The 20,239-nt window shown below is 43.8% G+C and overlaps 1 protein-coding gene across 4 annotated transcripts in view; it reads right to left on the bottom strand.

Annotated features, from left to right (window-relative positions):
• The window catches only part of LOC124188605 (band 4.1-like protein 4A), a 40,374-nt gene that overhangs the window by 346 nt on the left and 19,789 nt on the right, over nucleotides 1–20,239 (bottom strand). For 2 of the 4 annotated variants that reach the window (XM_046581346.1, XM_046581347.1), the window contains 15 exons: nucleotides 16,935–17,032; nucleotides 15,540–15,660; nucleotides 15,133–15,220; nucleotides 10,843–10,931; nucleotides 9,329–9,392; nucleotides 6,860–7,199; nucleotides 5,058–5,151; nucleotides 4,678–4,866; nucleotides 4,093–4,275; nucleotides 3,683–4,012; nucleotides 3,347–3,601; nucleotides 2,138–2,371; nucleotides 1,361–1,846; nucleotides 706–1,285; nucleotides 186–310 (listed from right to left, as the gene is read on the bottom strand). In XM_046581346.1, coding sequence (XP_046437302.1) covers nucleotides 186–310; nucleotides 706–1,285; nucleotides 1,361–1,846; nucleotides 2,138–2,371; nucleotides 3,347–3,601; nucleotides 3,683–4,012; nucleotides 4,093–4,275; nucleotides 4,678–4,866; nucleotides 5,058–5,151; nucleotides 6,860–7,199; nucleotides 9,329–9,392; nucleotides 10,843–10,931; nucleotides 15,133–15,220; nucleotides 15,540–15,660; nucleotides 16,935–17,032 — 3,276 coding nt within the window. The remainder of the gene's footprint in view (nucleotides 1–185; nucleotides 311–705; nucleotides 1,286–1,360; nucleotides 1,847–2,137; nucleotides 2,372–3,346; nucleotides 3,602–3,682; nucleotides 4,013–4,092; nucleotides 4,276–4,677; nucleotides 4,867–5,057; nucleotides 5,152–6,859; nucleotides 7,200–9,328; nucleotides 9,393–10,842; nucleotides 10,932–15,132; nucleotides 15,221–15,539; nucleotides 15,661–16,934; nucleotides 17,033–20,239) is intronic. The other 2 variants (XM_046581348.1, XM_046581349.1) reach the window with 2 other exon arrangements.

Here is a 20,239-nt window from a genome sequence, read left to right as displayed (position 1 = left end):
AAATTTCAATCCACCGAGCTCGATCTCATTTCCTCGAAGCCATGCTCTCGTGCGCAAAACACATCAGTCTCCCTCGTTCGTTTTGCAGAAGATAGACGGCAGTAAGTCTGTAGTTCCATGCAGCAGCATAGAGTGCATGCCAATAGTCGACAAAGAGAGTCAAGTCATTCATGTTCATAACTTACTTGCGCTGTAGAGTGCTCTCTCTCATGGGCGAGAGGATCAGTTCGAGGCTGGAGGCTCGTCGATTTTTATTCAACTCATTTTCCGGAGGTAAAGTCGATTGATAACCAATGGCCGAGTTCCCATTCTGATTTAGCATCCCGCACACCAAGGCCAAAGCAACGAATAACCCAACACACAGACACACACAAATACAAAGAAAAAAAAACATTCCGTAAATCAAATTGCACTACAGTGGTTGCCTTCCAACAGTAGAAAATAAAAACACGTTAAACACTGAACCAATTACACAAGCCGCACCAAGCATTGTAGTAAGGCATCCATAACAACAATTAACCAACCAAGCACACCTTTATCACTGGCTCTTATTTCGTCGACATTAATGCCACACATTCTTTAGCTAAGGGGTTTCCGATCAAATGATAAAAGCCAGTGACAATGGGTCAAATTAAAACAAAAGCCACCTTTTACCGTAATGCTTTACGTGGAATAGAACATTGTAAATCATTGAAAAAGCCTTACCTGTTGAGCTGCAGCTGGGAGGTGTCGGACCAGACGAGGTAGGCTTGCGTGCCAGTTGGCAGATTGAGGATTATGGTCAGGGAAAGCAAATGTCGGCGTAGGTTGAATAGCGAACTTGCCGTCCATCACACAATGTTGAATATTAGTGCGCGTGTTGTTGCCAGACCGGTTGCCCCGGCCTGGTAAAGTCATGGTCTGACACTGAGGCTGGGATAAGCGTTGGTGGTATTGCCCAGGATAATAAGGGAGAGAAGTAGGAGGGTTGATCGCAAAAGTCTGGGGTGTGACTGGAGTCTGCGGTCGTGTGACATATTTCGTCTGAATTGTCTGGCGCGAGAGCATGTCGCCAAGGTTCGATTGCAACTGGTTGGTTACCGTAACACCGTTGGCAAGCGGAGACATCGGCATCAACGACTTATTCTGTTTCTCCATTGGGTGAATGCCGTTGTTGCTGCTGCTGCTGTTGTGGATGGATGGAGCCGGAATGGTGGGCACGCTCAAACGCGGCAGGGCCAGCGGGGCCCCAGAAGAATTCTTCGCGGCCTGTTGCTGATGATTCAACCCAGTCGGAACCTGAGGACTGTTGGCGAAAATGCAATCAAACGTGTCAGACAAATGGTTATTAGATGCCAAAGCCGTAAGTCATGCCACTTACGAGGGGATTGAATGGTTATTAATCGAAAATCCAGTCAACGGTAGGCCCACGTGATGTGGGCTGATGGGTGCCGGTGCGTTGGCCTGCGGAGCAAACGGATAATGAAACCCGTTAAAAGCCGAAGACGACGACGAAGCCGAAGAATTGCTGGCCGGCGGAGGCGGCGGCAGTAGCGGTGGAGGCAGAGTTGTGGCTCGCCGATTCTCCTGATGATGATACTGCATGTTGTTGTGGTGGTTGATGCTGTTATTGCTGTTGCCATACTGGGGCTGTAGTGGAGCGTGACCCGCTGCGGTGCCGGGTTGTGTGTAGTGGTAACCGTTGGCCACCGCATTGTTTCCCGGGTGATGGGCAGATGGAGCGCTGGCCATCGAGTACTGAGGAGAGTATGAAGACGATGACGACGAAGATTGAATCGATGAGAAATCACCCTGTGGCCTCGCCGGTTTATTGGGCTTGGGTCCCGGTATGGGAGCTGGAGGAGGCCTATATACCAGAAACGGGACATTGTTCGAATAAATAAGATTATTGCCAAAGTTCCATCATCATTTCGTAATCAAACAGCTCGAATGCCTTAGACAAAATAAAATTCCAATCGAGGTAGAGAGAGAACGGGCCAAAATGGGAATGCAATCAAACAGTGGCCATCAAGATAGAGAATCGATAGAAATTCTGAATTTTGTTTTTTTTACGAGTTGCCGAATTTGATTTCTTCCGTTGGAGGAGAGCAGAACCATATAGAGAAGTTCCGTCGATCACATTTTTTTTTGTTTTTACCTGGCCGCGATAGGAGGTGGAGGCGGATTGGAAGTGGGCGCCGTTCGAGCCGGTCGAGAGTGAGTAAGAGATGAATTATTGGTGTTAATGTCAAGTCTTCCACGTGATCGACTGGCAGGTGGAATGCTCAACGAGCCGAGGGACTGCGCCAGCGCGTCCACATTCTGCGGCGGAGAGTAAGGTGGCGGTGGGCTGTCATTATCCACCGATATGATCTTCCTCTCCTCCGGGTACCTGGAATCGTACGGGAAAAAAACAAAAAATTCAATTCAAATGGATTGCCACATGGGCGAGAACACGTTGTAATGTACTTGAATACATTAAATGCGAATGAATAATGGATCAACACTTGGATTGGAAAGTTTCTCCGATTGAATCATCTGCAGACGATGGACTCGGTCACCTCCCACGTCATTTACCCAATGAAACATTAGCATTTCCCGTTTTCCCAGCCCCGACCACTCTACTTTCTATTCTCTTCGTGAAAATCAATTTGGAGAGTTCAGAGAGCTCTAAATGACTAGTCAAGTGAATTAACTAATAGGAAACCCTCAGGTCAACTTGTCAGACTCTAAATAAAACATAGACATTGTGTTTTTCAATAGGTTAAGGTCTTGGCTTGGGATTTTTCCCTCCTGAATCATCGGACATTGGTCGTATCCATGTCGTTCATTCCCACTACTCGCCGTAAATTCGCTCGCGTACTTTGAAGCCATTTCTGCGCTGTTATACATTAACATCATTACGATCCGTGCTGCGCGTCTATCGCGGTGGAGCCGCTCTAAATATGGGCCCTGCAAATCTTTCACCAGAAGACGCCAAGAATTTTACCTCCTCCCAACTTTCCCATCATCAAAGTGGCCGCATATGGGGATGAACACGAAAAACATCGTACAATGCCGGCCTTCAAGTAAATGATTGCCATTTCTTTTGCCTGTATATCGATTTTCCGAAAAATGCGCGCGCAAGTCCAAAAAGATCGACAAGGTCGATGACTTTTGACCAAACAAGCTAATCAGGTTCTTAATCACGTCGTCTCATTAAGGATACAACTGCGCGGATTGCCTAGACTCGAGTATCGGGTTAATCAAGTCCAAATTGACTGCTCTCAATCGACAAATTTACTTTTTCTTGAGGAGGGAAAAACTGTCCCGCCGCCTGGCGGAGGCAAAAATTAAAACAAAATGTGAGCCAAGAAAAACAACTTACGTTGCCGGATGCAAGTGGTGTCGCTTCCGGTTGTCGGCCACTTTACTCTTGTGGTCATTGCTGTCGTCCGCCGTGTGGTGGACAGCAGAAGACGGAGTGGGCTGCGTCTGACTGGTCACAACCTGGTAGGGAATCTCTCTCAGCTGGTCCGATGTGGAGCCGACAGGAGGATCTACCAGCTGGAACTGGAGATGCGGCATGATCTCACTGGGCAACGAGGGCTTGACACTCTTCTCGGAATGGCGAGAGTGAGACCTATTAGTCGAACCGAAGAAAGAAACGTAGAATTGTATTCAGATTAAACATTTCTGGTTGGCCAATGGATCGTCTTCTGACCTGTGCTTGTGATGATGCCTGTGATTGTGTTTGCGGTGGTGGCGATGGCGCGAGGAGGACACCTGCGAATTCGTCTCGACTGTGGTCAAATCGCTTTGCGATTGATCCAGCAGCGAATCGTTGGCGCTCGACGACGAAACGTTCACCGCGTTCGTCGTCGCCTTGCGGACCGTCGCCTGTTGGACGGGTTGCTGTTGAACGGGAGTGCTGGAAGCGGCCGGACGGACGGTGGCCGTCTGGCTTTGCTGCAGCCCCTGGCGTTCTTGAATCTCTCGCCACTGGGCTTCCGAATCCACAAGTTCGTATGTTGATCCTTGGCTGCTCCGGCGTCTGCGATACAAAAAAAACATTCCGGAATTTAAGTTTCATCGGCGGAATGGAGGGGAAAAAATGACAAGATAATCTCTCACCTGTTCCTTCTGTGTGACCGGCGGTGTGAGCTCTGGTGATCCGACTCGCTGCCAGACGAGTCGCGGGAGGAGCGGTGTCTCCGTCTCCGACTGTTGCTCCGATTCCGGTCCTCTGATTCCGATACGCGCGATGCTTCACTCTCGTTATCCGAATTGTGTCGACTTCGGCTTCGATGACTCTTCCTGTCGGCCATAAATGAATAAGTGATTAGCTTATAATATAACTCTCGCTTCTTCTTTGCGGCGCCAAAAAGAAAAAGAAAAATCTATGACGCGATGAATTCCGGCTGACATATTTCGACCGTAAAAAGGGGGGAAAAGGGGAACCGGGCAATAGAGAATTAGCTATTGGTGAACGCCCCATTTCGGGAACCAAACTGCATTTCAATATTCAGGTCGAATTCATAAGAGGAAGAAAAGAAATGAAACACGTGCGTCAATTTCCACGTTTGTTAAGAGTGAAAGAAGCCAATTATGCAAATGTCTGGTGAAAAAAAAACAAGTTTCTGGGAGAGAGATAACAAAATAAAAAATAAAAATAAAAAAAGGGAAATAGCTAAACAGTTGGAGGGGCATATATCATACCTGCGGTGAGATCGCGATTCGACGCTGCTATCGACGCTGCTCGGGCGTCGATTCTCTTTACGATTGCGGCTGTGGCTTCGGCTGCGGCTGCGACGCGAGCGGACCGACGACGCTTCCGTCCAATTGTCCACGCCATTGCCGCCGCCACCCAGCAGCACGGGAACCTGTTGCTTCGCATCGCCGACTTTCCTGATGGATCGATTTGAAAATAAATAAATTAATGAAAGTGAAAAAAAAGAAAGAAAGAAAAGAAAAAGAAAGAAATAATAATTCTAAAAACGGATTCGGAATGATGGATCGGCCCAGACGCTAGACGACGATGACAGCCACCAGATAGCGAAATGATCCGAAAATAATGAAGTATTTTAATATTAACTTACGAGTGATAGGGTGAAAGCAAGTTGGAAGTTGAAGCGACATCCAAGGTCTTGTCGCTATCGCTGGTACTGCACTCATCCACCGGCGGAGGCGCCGCTAAATAATACGAAGAAAAAAAAAGAGAAAAATTAGATAAATATTGAACCTGTCTTAATCAAATAGCTTAGGTAAAGCATCTAGTGGGCTGAGCTTTTCTCTGTCGAAGTGTTGGCGCAATAGAAATGATTTCAAAGATGGAGAGATGCGAGAGATGCCGAGTTTGGCCAAGAAATCAGCGCCGAGACACCTTGAGAGTTGAACAAGGCGTCGGGCACAAAAGGCATAGAACACACACACATCTAACTGCGGAGGGGAAATAGCCGATTCACGGTAGGCAGTTCTCGACTTTGAGTCACCACTTTTTTTTCGCCATGAAAACTGAGCAAAACAGCAGAAGGACAGACAATACATTCGTCAACATTTCCCCATATGGCTATCGCTTGTCGGTGGCTTCCCAAATGAAAACAAATCAGGTCCTTTTTTTTTCCTTGGAGTTGCCCGAAAATTATTTGGCAATTCTTTATTAGATTCTACACTTTTCCCCTGCTGTAACACACAAGTTATCTCATATCTGTCTCTGGTGTACCAATCTTTGTGTGTGTGCGCGTTTGCTTTTCTGTCTTTTCTTCTACATATATTTTCTTGGCTCTTTTTTTTGGCTCTTATAGTTGTCGGTCGTGTTCTGCTTTGTCAGCCAACAGCCAAATAAGGTGAGCCCTGGGTTGCCGACTAATTGCCGGCGAGAAGACGATGTTGTTGTTGTTACACTGCACTGCACAGCTCCACTCTCTCAGCTAGTCGGGATTTGATAATTGGGACGGTCGGGAGGAGGAATCTCTTGTTCTCGCCATTCGTTATATTCGTCGGTTTCTGTGCATTTGGGCTTTGCGGTGTGTGTTGTGTGCGCGATGTAAAAGGCCAAAACCAATGTGTCATGTTCCTTTCTATAGTTTTGTCTTCGTCTCCAGTCGCCGAATGTACAAAAAAAAAAATGCGGAGTCGGGAAGTTTCAGTTAGACGAAAAAAAGTTATGAGCCGGGGTCGTCTGCTCCCGACGAATGATGATGATGATATGCGCTGGCCTCGGCATTATGATGACCTCCCTGTTCTGTTCTTCTATGTCTTGAGACGCTGGGCTCTCCCTCTCCTGGAGAATTCACCGGCATTATCATTTTGGCTTCGTTCTTGTTCCTGTTTGCCTTGTTTTTCATTTACCGGCTCTCTTCTCTATGCTAATCCTATTAAGGCAACTGACATCTCTCCCCCCCTCTCCTTTGAGAAACTTTGTTTTTGTTTCTTATAGATATTCCACTCTGCTTAACTGATCCCCAAGGAGAACAACAAATGCAGGATGGAGATAAAGAGCCGCTTGTTACCAGCCCGGGCCACCTCCTACAACAACAACAACAACATCCCAAACGACAGTGAAAAAAACAAAACAAAACGAAACAAAACTACCAACTTAGTATAGAACAACACGAGGGGGTCGAAAGACAAAAAAAACAAAAACCAAAAAATAATCTGAAATAGATATCATCAGTTTTGGCCAAATCAACAAAGAGACAAAGACAGGCAAGCCCCCCTGAACACTACCAAACCCCAAAAAACAAAAGAATTCGACGGAAGACCAAAACATGATTATATGTGTACGACGGATACCCTTGTGAAGGATTGGAAAAGAAGAGGGGGGGGGGGGGGATAGAAATGAATAATGGATGAAGTTGAGGTCGCTGGAAAGTTGCTGGAAAGAAAAAAAGGGACTTACGGTGACTGGCTCCGTCGACGATTCTTCGTTGGTGGCGCCGCGATGGCATCCGCCGGAACTGCGGGGGGGACTCGCTGTGCTGCGATTCCTGTTGTTGTTGTTGGCCGGCGTTGAGGGCGGCCGACGTCGGTGCCGCCGCTCCGCTCAGTTTCAGGAATTTGCTACCGATGCTGTTGAGGCTGTTGTGATTGGCGGCGGTGGTGTTGTTGGCCGTCGTCGTCAGCAGCGGACCCGACATCTGGACGAGCCGGAAAAAGGCCAAGTGCTGCGAACAGCATTTGTACAGCGATTTGCAGGCGCTCTTTGACGGCGTCTCGAAGCCGAACGTGTTCTCGTCGTTCTGTTGTCGGCCGGCCAACGGGACGGAACGACAGAGCAAAAAAAGAAAAAAGAAAAAAGAGTTGAGTAAGAAAACTTGTGATAATCATAATGATAAGTAAGAAGAAGAAGATTGAGAGGCGGAGAAGAAGAAGAAGAAGAAGAAGACGAAAAAAGAAAAACGAATACAATGGAAGGTTCCATTCGCCATTAATAACAGTTCTCATCATCATTGGAACGAACGCCAACAACAACTTTCTACATCCACCACGGTGCTAATTTCCAGCCGTTAAGCTTGATGCTTTATTTGGACGCCAAAAAAATAGATGCAACTACAGACGTAGTACTACTACCTGCACTGCGGTACTACACAGTCCGTCTGGCACACTCAAATGTGCTCCAAGCCAAAAAGAAAAGGAACAACCAAATTTTTTAAAAAAACCTTACAAGTTAACTCTTAGAATTTAGCGTCCCAGTAGAACCTCCCTTCTCTCTCTCTGCCCGGGCTGCGTGTCACTGGGTAATTAAATCACCGAGCGAGAAAACGGTACGGCAGAAAAAAAGAAGAAAATGAACGAACGAACGAATGAAAATGGAGTTTCCGTGTGTTGTTACGAGAAAATGCTCCGTGAGTGGGCCATTAAGACGATGCGACCAGCCGACCGCAGACGTGGACGCTTCAATGAGGGGGGGGGGGAAAGAAAGCGATGATGAGGGCTAAAAAAAGAAGAATCAACGAGAGCAGAGCAGAGCAGAGCAGCAGCCGAGAAAAAAGAGAAATTATAAATATACAGAGGCGAAAGGGGGTCCATTGCATGGAATGACAATCTGTGCTGGAACCGGAGCGCTCCTCCCCTCTTTAATGACTTCAATTACACACCGTCATTATAGTCATCATCATTATCAACACTGTAACACTCTAACCCCCATCGAAAATAAAAAAATTAAATAACACAAAATTTTCGTCGTAAAAAAAAGGAAAATTTAAACGATCAGGTCGGACATCTGTGTCTTTTGTGCGTTGCTTTTTTTTACTACTAAATTGAAAAAAATAAAAAGAGAGAGAGAGGAGGAAAATAACGTCTAGTGATTTCACTGGACACCTATATAACCAACCCCATTTCTTTTCTTTTTTTAAAACACGAAAAACACTTTGAAAATGTTTCGCTTTTGGGGTTGCGCCATGTGCCTTTTGTAAATCGCTTGTCTACTTCTCTAATTTTCAACAGACTGATGCTAATCGATATTCTTCTACCCACCCCCATGAAAGACTAAAAAAACGTTGTGTGTGGGACTCCCCCGAAAAAATTCCGGTTCTATAAAAAAAAATGTTGTTGACAAAAAAGTCGAACCCAACGGATAGGCTAAGCCTTTCAGAGAGAGAGAAGCCAATTTGTTTGTACTAAAGAAGAAGAAAAAAAAAGTTTAGAAATTGAGCGTCACATTGGCGCCGAGAGACCAATATCTTGGCATAGACCGAGGTACGGATTTACGAGCTGGACAAGGGTTCAGGGGGGCCAAGTCTAGGCAAATTACCTGCACACACTTTTTCGTCCGTTTTTATTTTGAAAGGTAAACGCAGTTGTGTGTGTGTGTACTGTAGACCCACCGGGTTTTTATTGCCCAAGTCTGCGTGACGCTTTTCACCGGTCACTTAAAGGGAGAGTCAGCAGCAGATATTTCTTCTTTTCTTTAGACTCTGCCATATCTTCTACTCTTTTTTTTTTTCGGGGTAAAGGTAAGAAAGAAAGAAAAAAAGACATCGTTCGGTTTGTGTGCCCAAATCGAATGCCCACACATGCAGCCAGTCAATCAGACAGACGAGAGACGGGGCCCAAGTCATAACTGTCCGTTCCATTTGAAAGGAAATCGAATAAATTGACAACGCCATGCACGAGAGCTAGAGAAAGAGCTAGAGAGAGCCAACAGCCATTATAAAGAGCCCAATCTGCCAATATAACCAAATATTGGCCTTTTGGCTATAAAACGACGTTGCAACATTATACGCATTCACCCACCAGTGTGCGAGAGATTCCTAGTTCTTTTAACAAGAAGAAGAAGAGAGAAAAGAAGTTGGTGAGAAAAAAAGGAAAGGCAGCAGACGAAGAGAATAGACAATAAATTGAGAATGTGTGCGTAAAAATGACTCACGCTCTTGTCACGGACGCGCAGCATGAAGTACCGGCCCTTGAACTGGATCTTGCTGATGCGGGGCCTGTGTAACGAAAGAATAAAAGGAAAACATGTCAAACACATCACAAATAATCACGACCATCGCACTCGACCCAACCCGCGAAACCCCCGCCAAAATTTCAAAAAACAAACCCGAATGAATTTGTTGAATCGTGTCCATCGTGTCCATCCACCGGGGGGACACGGAAAATGGATTGGACAAAAGAAAAGAAGAAACTAAACTCGCATAATTTCTTATATCTTTCCATTAACTGGCTAAGACGGCCAAGAAGTAGAAGATACAACAAGATGTATGACTGCGAAAGAGGAGTGCCATAACTGCCACAGAGTAGTGGCAACTACAACAACAAAAGACGTTTGAAGTACGTAACATTTCCTTCCCCTTTTTTCCCTTTTTCCCGCCAGCTGTCGTTATTGGAAATTGCATAGCGGTTTTTTTTTGCATATCTTAATGCGGGGGGGTTCAACTCTCCCGGCAATTCATCTTCTCATTGTGATGTAATCTCTTCTCTATCTTCTCTCTCTCTTTACAGAGTCGCAATCAACCACGTACGGTTCATCTACTTTGATGTTTTTTCCTTTTCCCCATTTGCGAGTAAAAAAAAAAACAAAAACTTTCTAGACGAAATTTACATCATCAATCGGTCGACGGGTGTGTGATTGGTGTAACTCGGGATGAGCTACTGTGGATGCCGTCGTCGTCGTCGCCCGTTGACGCCACCCGGGGTATCTCTCCTGTTTTTGTTGTTGTTGTTCGGTTGAACAAAACTGAATGGAAGCCAAGCACGCTCAATACCCATCAACATCACCTACGAGTTGCAGTTTAGTTCGACTGGTTATGTGGTACGTGAAGGAGAAGAAGAAAGAAAAAAAGAATCTATGGTTTTTAACCATTTTCTTTGCGTGAATGAATTCCCGTTTCTTTTGTTTTTCTCTCTCCTTTGGCGTCGGTCGTTCAGTTTTCCGATCGGAATGTGTTTTTCTTTCGAAGGCCGTTACGCAAACCATCAGCATCGACACACAGACAAAATCTGGGCGCGCTCCTTATTGGTTTGTTTCTCCTTTCAATAATATTTCCGTCTTGATCGACACGAAAGAGGAAAAAATAAGAATCTTCTCTCTGCCGAGACAAAAGAAGACAAGACGTTAGACAACAAGCCAAACATCTCCGTCGGCTAATGAAAACCAAAATTGGCTCGTTTGGCAGAGTCGTCAAAGATAGACACAGACACACAAAGTGTAGGTTAAAAGATTGGTTCGTAAACCATCAGCAGCCCGGAGGAAAAGAAGCAAAAGGACTTTTTTTCTTTTTTGTTTCGCCTTTTGTGTAACGAACAGACGAAATATTTCAACTCCCCCTGTGCGCTGCCATCTCCCGCAGTTTGTCGACGAACGAGGAAATATCTATAAAACAATGGACGGACCTACATGCGAAAAAACATCTCGAAAGAAGAAGAAGAAAAGGGACTCACCAGAAATAATTGCCCACTTTGGTCTTGTTGCGTAGAACGATGATGCCGCTCGGTGTGAGGCCCAGGAAATATTCCACCGTATCTTCACCCTGGAAAAATTAAATAAAAAAGAGAATTTACACACCTGTTTAACAACAAAATATTTCGGGAGAAGTAAAAGTTTTTTTTTCTGTTTGCCAAAAAAAAATAGAGAAAATTAAACAAACGGGAGGCAAAGAATGAAAAAGAAAAATAACAGAATGTTTATTTATTTTTATTTTTTCGTAATGTCATTTCTACGACATTCGAATGTGTCGAGGGGAGAGAAAGAGAGAAAAAAAAAATGTGCCGGGAATGACGATGATGGAGGGAAAACCAACGTCCATCAAGTGTAGAAAATGCGAGGAGGACTATTAATGGCAGGTTGGGCAGCCAGCACACCGACAAGAGACGGACGCTAAGGGAAAGACTTTGATTGGATTGGCTGGGCGGACACTGTAGGATTTTTTTAAATTTATTTATTTGTAGTTAGCTTTTTTTGTGAGTGTAGAAAAAAAAAAAGAAGTGGGAATTTTTTTTCTTTCTGTGAATCGGCCAGCCTCCACCTTCTGTTGCCGAACAACGCTGAATAAATAATGACCGTCGTTTGCAACTGTTGATGTCGAATCCATCATGTAACTCACGTGAATATACACGGGGGCACAAAAGGAAAAGCGCAAAGAAGAAAAACGTTACTGGCGGCGGCTCACGGAGGGAGGCGCCATGTTTGTCAGGCGGACGGACGGACGGACAAAAACATCACCGACAACACAAACGGACTGGACGCACCGGCCATCCCACAGCACCTTCTTCTTCTTTTTTCTCCTCTTCATTTGCGTACAAATTTCCACAATTTTTATTATTTTTAAAAAAAAGATTTTCGACTTTAGCGCAACTTTTTTGGTTATTCATTTGGGAAAAAAAGGTGACGCCAAGAATTTTGGAAAATAAAAGTCGAGGGGTGGAATATTACAACCCTCTCTCCCCCCTTTATCTGTTTTCTCAAATCTTCTTCTTCTTTCAGGGGCTCTCAACAGGTAAGCTGGGAGCTTTTCTTTTCTCCAATGACCCCCCTCGCTATAAGAAATAAAATTCCTTTTTTATTTTATTTTATTTTATTTTGTTACTTTTTTTTACCAGGGCGACTCATTCGACACGCTGTAAATTATCGCTTGACTCCCCCTCCCTCTACACTCGGTCCGGCGTATATAAATAACGCGCGAGGAACTTGTTCTCTTAACTTTTTCATCGACATTAGACACGCAGCAGAGGCTCTATATACTAGTCAGCAGCAACCCCAGCATTAGTATCAAAGTGTAGTAGACCCATAGAAATAGATGGGGGGATATTTCTCTTTCCGGATAAATATCAAGACGAGACTATTTAGAAGGTCTCGGACTGTATATGTACGCATTGTATTTATACCATTCCAACCGGGGGTGGTGGTGGAAGGAATATATAATAAAATTACGACTATTTAAACTCTCTCTGTCTGATTTCTGTTTTTCTTTTTCTTTTTTTCTGGCCTGGAATGCTGAGCTTTTTGGACTGAACAATAAAAAAAACAACAAACAGTTTCCTTAAGTCTTCAAAATTTTTTTGTTTTCCAAGGGCCTCTCTTCTTTCTCATTTGGAGGAAAATGTCTCGAAAGGGCAAAGGGGGGCGACTAACAATGAAATAACGAAGGGAAAAAATAAGTTTGTTATTTTTTTGTGTTATTCCTCGGTGCGTGCGTGCGTCAGTTGTAACTGTCTCAATGGCAGCCGAACATAATACCAACAGGAGAGAAAAAGTTGCTCGCAACCATATTTTTTTTTGTTTCCAGCAGAACTCAAAGACATAAAAAGAAAAAGAACTGGAGAAGCCAGACACAATTGAAAATTTTCATTTCTGTTTGTTGCTTTTGCTTAGTATTTTCCCCTTGTTTTGTTGTAATAATGAAATAGAAAAAGAAAAAGTCACAATTCCAGAAAAGAAAAACGAGCTCACGGCCCCCCCTCTCAAGTCCCCCGACAGGTGGGCTTGTGTGTCATCTGTAACAACGAACAATCACACACACAAACAAACGTCTACGTCTACGAGAAAAAAGGGAAAACCTTGGACGGAGATCGGATTTCACCGCCCGCGGGACGTCACTGAGCGTCGTCCCGACGGGATTCATTGTTCCCCCCTAGTTGATTCATTTGATTTTTTTCGTCTATTTTTTTCGCCAAGGTTCGGCCACACTTGTTTTTTATTCTTTTGATTTCGCTAAGCTTTCTCACGCCATCACTTTCGTCTGCACGGATTTTTATTTTCGTCCCGATTCTTCTCTTTTTTTGGGGTTTTGGCTACTGCCAGCGCTACCTAAATCACCAGGGCCGAGAGCAAACAAACAGACAATGTCTCTTTGTCTCTACACGTCCATTGTCCGTGTACTGTTGGTGGTAAACAGTCGGAGAGAGACTCCAAAATCTCTGTGACATGGCACGTACGTAACCCGACCAAAGAAAACACCCAACGAGTGTCGTGTCGTCCGCATAATGGAAAGACGTTCCTTTTGGTCCCCTCTAGGTAGGAAAAAGCAACTCCGTGAGCAATAGAAAGAGACGAAGGATAGATATGGCTCATCCATCACCAGGGCCAGCCCGCCGGTCCAGACGACGTCCAGCATTTTTTCTCTCTCTCTTCAATGTAGAGAGGGGAGAAAGATGAAGAGGATGCTGGGCCAATCCAAGACGCACGGGTCACATCATGTACACCAACAGTGCCATAAAGTCCGGGACTATTGTTTGTCCTACCCAGAAAAACTCTGGCCGCATACGGATGACTATAAAAAGCCGCCTATATAAATATCTTGTCCACTACTATTACTAGACTGCGGTACTACTACTCTTAAAGAGTTCTTTTACCTTTGACTTTTTTGGGAAAAGCAAAAAAAAAATGGGACCCTAAATAAGGAGCAAAAATGGGCAGTGCCATATAGGCAAGCTCGGTAAGTTGCTTATGCTCCTAATGGGCCTCAATCCAATTTTTGCTTCCATTTCTCTTGAAAGTTTTCATCCAGCGCAAGGAAGGACCCCGGAATGAGCGAGTAAATACCCCCCTCTCTTCCACCAAGTATAGTGCCATATACATCCTATGCACTTAATAGTAGACTATGCCCCCCTATCATTTATGATTGGCCCTATAATGCCGTATCTTTAAGTTCCATCCATCGGGCGAAACAAGATGCTGGAACGGGATAAGGATGGAAAGGAAAAAAAAAATGCCACTGCGACTACAACCAAAAGCCAACAGCCTACAGAAAAGAAACAAGTTTATGGCACGGCCAAATAGCTGCACTTGGGCCCCCCCCCCCCGTACCAATAAATTGGCCATTCAAACAAGCTCGAGCGAATTCACCGTAGGGAAATTCCGGGGCACGGCCAAAAAGAATGTTGCGGAACAAATTCGACGAAATTATTGCTCCACGGTTAGTCAAGAAAGCAAGAAAGAAAAACAGGGGAATATTCAGAGCGAAAGTTGTGAAGAGACTCGGCCAAAATAAACAACAAATTGCTATGTACGGAGCAGTGACTGCAGGTGGAAAAGGAAAAAAAAAGGAAACTGGTGCTGGCCTGGCCCTATCAAATATCGTATTAGACACAGAGTCGATACCTTTCAGGTTGGCTGGAGAGAGTTAAAAAGAAAAAGAAAAAGGAAAGTTTCTTTTTTAAAAAAATTTAAAAAACGGAAGGTCCCAAACAACGAAAAACCAAAACGGACGAGAAAGAGAGAGAGCATAAACTAATCGGCCACCATCCCCTCCACATGCGGGTCTTCTTCCAGCTCTTTTCTCTCAATTTGTCAACTGCGCGATGTTTTCTGTTGTGACCAAAACGATTGTGTGTCGATGTCGCAAACTGTTTGGGAAACCTTTGGAAAACACCAGCTCGAGACAATAGAGAGCTGGAGGAGAAGAATCGATTTGGCTGGAAGAGACAAATTAGGACTATGAAATATGCGTCCGGCTGGAGGGGAGCAGTCAGTGACAACACGGGTGCGATTGAAAAATCGGAAGAGAAATCGGCTATTAACTTTATGTGTGTTTTTCTCTGGCTCTCATCGTTTGGCTGCCAGGCAACCGAGACCAACCAATCAAGAGAGAAAAAAAGAAAATCGACGTCCCAGAAACCCAAACAAACAAACAAACAAACAGACACAATGTCTGTTTCTCTGGTTTTTGAAAGTTTACATTTTGGCAGCCCGGGATAGGTAGTATATTTATTATATCTTCAAAAAGAACTTACCAATACAGGATGGAGATCGACGCCGTACAAGTCGAGCCATTTCACTCGATCCAGATAACGCATCTCGGCCACGGCTGGAACGAGTCCCCTGTTGAATTAAAAAAAAAATATATATTTTGAGTTGATTCGTTTTTCTTTGGTTTTTGGTTTGTCTGGTTGTATAAAAGGCGAACAAATCAATCGATCATGAAAACAAACGAAATAGTTGCATCTGTATGTTTTATGTATAGAGATAGATACATCAACCGTCTGGAATCCAGGGCCTATGTGTCATTTGTTTTGTTTGGAAAAAAGAAAACAACAAATGCAAAGAAGAGAAAAGAGAACAAACGCAACGGGAAACAAAAACAAACAAAACCAACAATCATCTCTAGAAAGAAGAAGAAGAAGAACAAAATGGTCTGTACCTCATTGTTTTGTGGAGTTCGGCTATTTTGGTTTCCAGATCGGGACTCTGGTGGGCCAGAAATCGAAACTCGCTGACGTAGCCGGCCTTGTAGCGTTGAGGATCGTAATCTCCCAGCTCGGCTGTTTTATTTTTTCCAACCAAAGAGAAGAAAAAAAGGAATAAATAAATCGACTCTCGGTACTATACACATGATGGTAAGAATTATGCATTCGACACGGTTTATTTCTTTTTTTTTTTTTTGGTTGTTGTTGTTGTTCCATGACCGGTGCCGGGAGAAGTTAAGACGGAAAGTCGGTCGGCTGCCGTGGCTTATTCGGCATCCATCCATAGATCCAGGCGCGCGTACCAACGTCGACGCGAGCCGGCGCATATCATAAAAGATGGTGGAGGGGAGGACGTCATGCCGTTCCCAAACTCCGGGTAGGAGAAGGCGCGCGCACACACACACACACACGACAAGATCAATGGGGATGAAGCGCAAAAGCTTTCGTCGCTGTCATGTAACCTCAAAACTCTCCTCCTCCTTCTTCTTGTTTCTCCCTCAACTCATCCACGAACCTCAAAGGAGAATCTTTTTTCTTCTTCTTCCTTTTCTTTCAAATGAAAATTGTTACAGGGGGTCTGCGCCAGCACTCAAACCCCAGCTAGATTCTCTTTTTTTTATTTTACTGTTACCCAGCCAGAAAAATGGTCAGGATCCACAGGTGGGTTGTTGTACAGTTTTCTCCTGGCATCCCTTGAAAAAGCTCACCTCCTCGTAGTAACGGCAAGTATATCTCTCCCTCTCTTGTCCGCCTTCTGACCTTATGACACGTGTTTTTTCTTCCTCTTCTTCTTCTTCATAAATATTATGTAGAACCGCTGGAGAAGAAGAAGAAGAAGACCTCCCCGACCCTGCTGCGGTTCCTCCAGAGTTCTGCCGAGGTTCTAAGCTGTCGTTCATAACCACTGGGGGCAAGAGGGAGAAGGAAATATACGTCTTTTTTTTTTATTTTTTTGGGGAAAATAAAGAGAACTGGAGGAATAACTTTTTTTCTTGGGTGGAAACAACACACCCACCGCACCCCATTTTTTGACTCGATCGATCGGGGATGAAAAATCTGGAAATGATCGAAACTCCTTGGGGCGGTACACTACACGATGTGGGGGTATATGTATAATATGATGGGCTAATGCAAGTCGAATGAGTTTCTAACGAGTTGCTCCGGACGTCTAATAATCGGTAATAACCCGGGCGCAATTTTGGAATTTTTTTTTTTTTTTTCATTCGTTGCATTCCCTCATTTCCTTTCGTTCGACTACTTTTTCTTTTTCTTTATTTTTGTTTTTATGAGAGGAGAAAGCGACAGGGTCCCATAGAATTCTCGAAATACCCACGAAAAATAAAACTTACATTGAAGGGCCAGGGCGGCCAATTCCGCAGCCAATTCGGTCGTCACGGGCAGCCGTCCTTGTAGTATATCTTTCTTGACTTGCAGAAAGAATTGATATCTAAAATATAAAAAAGAAAAAAAAGAGAATGGAAAAACCATGAAATCGACCCCTGGGTTAATGAAACGTCACAAAACGAAATTAAAATAACCCCCCACTTGGAGAGAGAGAAAGAAAGAGAATGAAAAAGAACATAAAACATTTCACACATGAAAATCATGTAGATTCTTTTTATTTATTTCTTTCTTTAAAAAAAGTGGGAGAACCCCCCGTTATTCAAGAGAAAAAAAACAAAAGTCGGTTGTCTGAAAATGCGCACGCAATGGGTCTGTTGCCCAGTAACCTCGCCCGATTTCCCCCCCGTCCAACAAACATTGAAATGACCAAAAAGGCTAAAGGGAGTCGGTGAAATAGAAAACAAAAAGGGGATTTTCCAGTTCACGTGATTTTCTTCATTTGATTCTTCTCGGAACAAGGTAAAGAAAAATGTGAACAAGAAGAAAACACGACATCAAGAAATACAAAACCAGGGGTTGTATGCTGCACACCCCTTTTACCAGAGTAGTAAGGTTCGACACCATAGTACCCTTTCAGTTTTCTTCGAGTGTGTCTTAAACGGCCCTCGGTCACGAAACTCTGAGTTTTCTGGTTGTTGTTGTTGGACTACGTCTAGTACAAAAACGTTTAAAAAGAAACACCCCCACCGACCCTGGGCTGTATGTATAATTATGGCTTCCTCCGCCCCAGCCAAAAAAAAAAAAACTCATCTTTTTATTATTATTTCTCCTCCAAAAGTTCGAATTTCGTTTATTTCCCCCCTTTTTTTTTTCGCTGTGTGTTTGATTCTCTCGTCGGGGGCTCAGGTGGAGGGGGGAAAAAAGAAGAAGAAGAAAAACATTAAAAGAAGGATTGGATGGTGAAGGTATGTGGCTGCATTTATAAACCGATAGATCGAAAAAACAAAATTTTTTCTTCTTCTTCTTCTTCCCATGTGAAAAGGTCAAACCATTTTATACGACAGGATCGTAAAAATAAAGAGGGGGGAATCGAGATGCATTCCATCCGACCGAGAAGATTTTTCTTCTTCTTCCCATAAATCGATCGAATATGTACGAGATTTATTTTATTTTTTAAGGAAGAAATTCACAGACAATAAGATTTTCCTTTCTATTTTTGTTTGAAACAACATTTCGCGTGCTTATTTTTGTTATTTTTAGCATCTCCTAGAAGAGGAATAAGAAAAAAAAGAAAAAGAGAGAAGAGAAGCACTTTCTCTATTCGAGTAGAGACCCCATAGAGCGGGGCCGGTGTGGGCCCGCGTGTAATATTAACCCCGATTCGCACCAGGCATCTTTATAGATGACTGGTAATGAAGAGCCTTTGATAAAGAGGGCGGCGGTTGATCTATACACGAAAATATCGACGTGAGATAGACCCAAAAGAAAAGAAGAAGAAGGTTGAAATGATAGTCAGAAAGAGAGAGAGATACACATACGTCAGCGGCAGAGCCTATAGAGATAGACGTACTAAGAGGAGGGAGATATAACAACGCTCTGAAAAAATGTTGGGGATGATGATGGGGCAGGAGCCACACGGCAATTCACGGACACGCAACAAGTAAAAAAATCTCTTGCGCGTTTTTCCATCACGCCGATATCGTTTCTACTAGCAGCTCTCTCCGGACACAACAAATAATATAAAAAGATTTTCTATTTTCGATAAGAGCGAACAAGAGGAGCAGCTGCCGACTCAAAAAAAAAACCAAAACTAAAGGCCATCTTTTTTTACGACCATCTTCCTTTCTCCCTTTATTTTTTTGCTTCGCATGTCCTTCTCGCTTCAACGTTCGGGATCACGCGAGGCTCACAGAGAGGCCTCCGATACATTTCTACGCACAGCAGATTAGGCAGTAGAAAGATCACGTCTCTCACTAGAAGAAGAAATGCTATAGAGATATGGATGGTTCGACTATACAGGCTCCGACCACCCGTGCATATTATTTCGACCATTCCCGATATAAATAAAGGCAGAAGAAGAAGAAAAAAATAAGAAGAAAGAAAGAAGTCTCTGGAGGAATATAACAAGACGATAAGAAGGCACCTGCTATATACTACTCGATCGTCCTTGTATCTTTTTCTTCTTTTCTATTTTCGGGTGGTTTTCAATCCTCTTATCTCTTGATTTAAGAAGAAGCTTTTGATATTTATAGAGGCGGACACACCTTCGACTTCGACTACTTTTTTTCTCTTCTTTCCTATAGCTCCTTCACTTTCGTTTCCCAATAATTCTTTGGTATTATTCTTTGGCTCGCCACCTTTTAGCTGCGTAATCTCGTGGCTATCGTCGTCTCATTTCCTTCTCCTATTTTCCATTTTCTTATTTTCTTTTTCTTCTTCTAAACTTGTTGTCATCGTTCCTTCGCCCGTCTAGATTTCTATCACGCGTCTGGGGTCCCCCCACCTCCAAATCGATGCACAAATTACAAATGTATAAAAACCCACACACGGAATCAAATGTAGAAACACGCCCGACCTCCCGCTCTCTCTCTCACGCCAGACAATCCGATCTAACTTTTTTTTCTTCTTCTTTTTCCAATCCTACGTGCAAGGCCATTTTTTTTTGTGTCGGTTTTTTACTAGTAAACTCGTGTGCGTACCTCAGCCAAAAACAACACGGTAGTAGTAGTAGTAGTTGTTGTTGTAGAGTACCGTTTTTACACGCATCAGTCCAAGTCATTAAGGCCAAAAGTTGATCTTCCACGCATTCATCTCTCGCTGCAATTCCGACAGAAAAAACTCGCTGTGAGCCTGTGACGTGAAGCGTCTCTGAGAAAAGTCTCAAACAAGACGTCGAAATTGTACGTGCCCCGAAGGCGGTAAACAGACACGGATGGATTCAACCGTCTCCGATATCAATGAAACAAGAGTTGGCGCTTGTTTTTTAAAAAGCCCAAACCAATTAAGAATTTACGGTTTTTCTTTTCTTTCCATTTTCAAGCAACACCTTTTGGTGTTTTTCCCATCTATAACAAAGAATTTAAAAAAAGCCGCCGATTGGGAATGAAACCGTTTGGGGGAAAAAAATAAAAAAATAAAATAAAGAAGATTTAGTTCGACAAAGCCAGAAATGAAAGAGCCAATTGATCACGAAGAAAATAAAAAAAGGGGGTCCTCCCCCGCCACTTGTCAGATAGATGACTACGGACAGGTAACGAGCCGAGCCGAGTTTTCCTTATACACTTTGAGATTTGGTTGTTGCTGCCCAATG

Source organism: Daphnia pulex, chromosome 2 (genome assembly GCF_021134715.1).
Source record: "Daphnia pulex isolate KAP4 chromosome 2, ASM2113471v1".
In the NCBI taxonomy this organism is placed as follows: Eukaryota; Metazoa; Arthropoda; class Branchiopoda; order Diplostraca; family Daphniidae; genus Daphnia; species Daphnia pulex.
This window is presented reverse-complemented; position numbering and strand designations above follow the sequence as displayed.